The sequence below is a fragment of the Chaetura pelagica genome, unplaced genomic scaffold, assembly GCF_000747805.2.
Source record: "Chaetura pelagica isolate M959 unplaced genomic scaffold, ChaPel_1.0 scaffold963, whole genome shotgun sequence".
NCBI classification, from domain to species: Eukaryota; Metazoa; Chordata; class Aves; order Apodiformes; family Apodidae; genus Chaetura; species Chaetura pelagica.
Window position 1 is genome coordinate 422,206 of NW_009952705.1, and position 3,487 is coordinate 425,692.

At 57.8% G+C, this 3,487-nt stretch overlaps 2 protein-coding genes across 2 annotated transcripts in view; one reads left to right on the plus strand and one right to left on the minus strand.

Moving 5' to 3' along the window:
- The window catches only part of PSMC3IP (PSMC3 interacting protein), a 2,191-nt gene extending 2,078 nt beyond the window's left edge, over positions 1-113 (plus strand). The window contains exon 6 of the mRNA XM_009994187.1: positions 54-113. Within this exon, the coding sequence (XP_009992489.1) occupies positions 54-113 (60 nt within the window). The remainder of the gene's footprint in view (positions 1-53) is intronic.
- Positions 114-1,112: 999 nt separating this feature from the next.
- Positions 1,113-3,330, minus strand: MLX (MLX, MAX dimerization protein). Its single transcript, XM_009994188.1, has 5 exons — positions 3,166-3,330; positions 2,946-3,045; positions 2,592-2,691; positions 2,015-2,216; positions 1,113-1,169 (listed from the first exon to the last, which is right to left on the minus strand). Exons 1-5 carry the CDS (start codon positions 3,328-3,330, stop codon positions 1,113-1,115), a joined length of 624 nt encoding a protein of 207 aa, XP_009992490.1.
- Positions 3,331-3,487: the final 157 nt, after the last annotated feature.

Genomic DNA, 3,487 nt, shown 5'->3' on the forward strand with positions numbered 1-3,487 from the left:
CCAGCTCAGCCCCCCCAGCTCAGGCCCCCAGCTCAGCTCCCCTGCTCCCTCAGGAGGAGGTTGGGATCGAGACCGACGAGGACCAGGGCGTCGCGCTGCCACCGGCCGTGTGAGGGGGAGGGCAGAGGAGCTGATGCTGGAGCTCTGCTGTTGGGCTGGTTCTTGTGGGGTTTTTTTGCCTCTTTCGTAGAGTTGGGGCTGGTCCTGCACATTTATACATTGTTTTAAGATGCTTTGGGGAGGGTGGGTGAGGGAGTCACTCGGCACCAGCCCCTGGCTGCCCTGCCTGTAGAGGGAATGTTCCTTGTCCCAGATCCTCACGGGGGACAGGGGAGGTGTTGGTTTGTGGCTGGAGAGTCCTCAGGGTCCCAGGGACAAACGGCAGCAACTGCCTCAGCAGGTGGATGAACTGGGACTCTTTCCTGTGTTCCAGGCATGGTCAGGAGGCCCTGGCCCCTCCCACACCCAACCCACATTGAGGTGGGCTCTGCCCCAGCTGGTTCCTCTGTTCAGGGTGTTGGGGCAGGGGTGGGTGGGGGGGTGCAGCAGCCCTGGAAATGGGGGAAAGCAGGGGCCCCAGGGGGCTGGAGCTGTGTGTCTGGTCCTGCTACCAGGCTCCAGGGACACCACAACTAAAATAAACACAGGAAAATGATCAAAACATTCAGCAAAATTTATTTAGTTGTTTTTTTCACAATAGAAAAATACATTACTTCTGCATGTGAGGTCTGTAAAGGTCCATCACCTCCTCCTGGGACAGGTGCAGCCACAGGGGTTTGCTCTCTGTCCCCTGCCCAGCTGCAAGGCCCCTGGCCCACCCCCCCCCGAGAAGCAGCGGGGTCTCCTCAGCACACAGCAACAGCCTCCAGCTGCACCAGGGAGCAGCAGCAGCCCCAGCAAGCCCCAGTGCCAGAAGCCCCCTGGCCCCTGAGCAGCCCCCTCCTCAGCACTCGTGTCCCCCCCTGCCAAGGCCCTACAGATATTTGGTAGCAGTGGTGGTGGCAGCCCCTGCAGGCAGAGGTGGCTGCGCAGCCGCCGTTTGGTTTCATGGTTCATACAATAAATAACAGAAGCTCCAGCCCTGCCCTGCCCGTCCCCAGCGCCGGGCAGGGTCAGTAAAGCTGGCTCTTCAGCTGGTGCAGGACCCCCACCACGATGTCCCGCAGCGTCTGAGCAGAGGAGAGACCATAAGAGATCACCAAGTCCAACCATGACCCAACTCTACCACCTCCAGTGCCTCAACCCTGCTCCTCAGCACCACAGAATCACAGAACCATTGGATCCCTTGGGATCACCGAGTCCAACCATCATCCCTACTCTACAAAGTTGTCCCCTAACCCACTTCCACCAACACCACATCCAATCAATCCTTCAACACACCCAGGGATGGTGACTCAAGCACCTCCCTGGGCAGCCTGTTCCAATGTCTGACCACTCTTTCTGTGAAAAAATTGTTCCTCATGTCCAGTCTAAACCTGCCCCAGTGCAGCTTGAAGCCCTTCCCTCTCATTCTGTCACTAATTACCTGTGAAAAGAGACCAGCACCAACCTCTCTACTATGACCTTTCAGGTAGTGGTAGAGACTGATGAGGTCCCCCCTCAGCCTCCTCTTCCTCTAAACATTCCCAGCTCCTTCAAACCTTCTTCATCAGATTTATTCTCTAGGCCCCTCCCCAGCTTCATTGCCTCCTCTGTCCTCACTCCAACACCTCGAGATCTCTCTGGAATTGAGGTGCCCAAAACTGGACACAATACTCCAGGTGTGGCCTCACCAGTGCTGAGGACAGGGGGACAATCACCCCTCTACTTCTGCTGGTCACACTATTTCTAAGACAAGCCAGGATGCCACTGGCCTTCGTGGCCACCTGGACACACTGCTGGCTCATATTCAGCCACTTGTCAATTAGAACCCCCAGGTCCTTTCCTGTCAGACACTTTCCAGCCACACTTCCCCATGTTTCTTCAGCACATGCACTGTGGTCCCTGCCCATTCCCTCCCATGGCTCCTGCTCACCTGGGGCTTGCAGTGCTCCTCAATCCAGCTGAAGACACAAGCCGAGAGCTCCTGAAAACTTGTTACTGAGATGGAGGCGTTGAAGGACTGGAACAGGGAATCCATGATGCCTTGGAAAAGATTGAACTTCACCTCATCAGAGACCTGGTCCTTCCCCTCATTCGGGTTGTCCTGATGAGCTTTCACAATCTGCTCATAGTTCCTGAAACCAACCACGTGCCCACACTCAGCAAGGCCCCTGGCAGCCCAGCCCCACTTGGGGCAGAGCTCCCTGCAGCCTCTGCTGGGACAGGGAGTTTGTGGAAGATCCAAGTACATGAACACGGGGAAGCTGCAGCCTCTCCCAGCACTGGGAGCAGATACGTGTTCTGGCTCAAACCCATCTTCACACTGATCTCCAACTGACTCCATACAGACCTACACTAACAAGCCACAGGAGGACAAATGGTGGCAGCAGGCAGGGGGGCAGGCACGAGGCTCTGGGGCCTGCAGAGCACTGCAGGTACCCACAGAGCCCTGAAAGAAGGGTGAGGAACAGCAGGAAGAAGAAGGCAGCAACCAACAGCTTTTCCCTTACACTTTCATGATCTTCAAGGCCATCACATCTTTCCTGAGGGTAGAAACTTCCTCCTCTTGCTTCTTCTTTTCCTTATGCAGGAACTGGATGTAGTCGATGGCTGAGCATGACCAGAGTGGTTTCAGAAATAAAAATAAAGAGAATCTGAGCACACACTTGAGCCCCCAAGATCCCCACAGGAGGTGCCTGAGCCTGGGCAGGCCCAGCTGCCCTGAAGCTCCTCGGGGCAGTAGGTGGGTGGAGTGACCAGCACTGGGCTCCCCCCGAGCACCATCCCACCAAAGGGTCTGGGCTCTAGGCAGGCGTCTGGGGGGGTAACAGGACTCTTCCCCTCTCCCCATCCTGAAGACTCACTTTTCTGGAGAACAATGGCCTTGCTCAGCTTCTGGGAGCCTATGGAGAAGTCCTGCTGCTCGCAGGTGGGCACGATGGCCTGCAGGTCATCGTAGCCTTTCTGTGGGGAAGCAGAGATGGCAGGAGTGTGTGTGTGGCTCAGCTGGGGGGTCCTGCTGCTCCCAGAGGGACCAACCCCAGCCCCTCCCAGCAGCAGAGGGGGAGGTGTGGGCCCCGGTACCTTGATGGCGTCGCGGCGCTTCTGCTCGGCCTGCGTGTGCGCCCGGCGGCGCCGGTCCTTGTAGGACTCCTCGTAGGGCTCCTGGTGGTAGTCACTGTCCTCGTCGTCTGCAAGAGAGAACTGGCTTGGGAGAGGGGACAGAGGCACGTGGAGGGGGTGGCACATCGGGCCACGGGACCCTGCAGACCGTTCCCCTCTTCTGGCAGAGCCGGGCAGGGAAGGTGCCTGCAGATCCCTTGGGAAGGGATCAGAGCCTGGTCAGTTCCCAGCTCCTACTGCACTGGACACCACAAGGCTGCAAGGCTGTTCCCACTGCCCACCC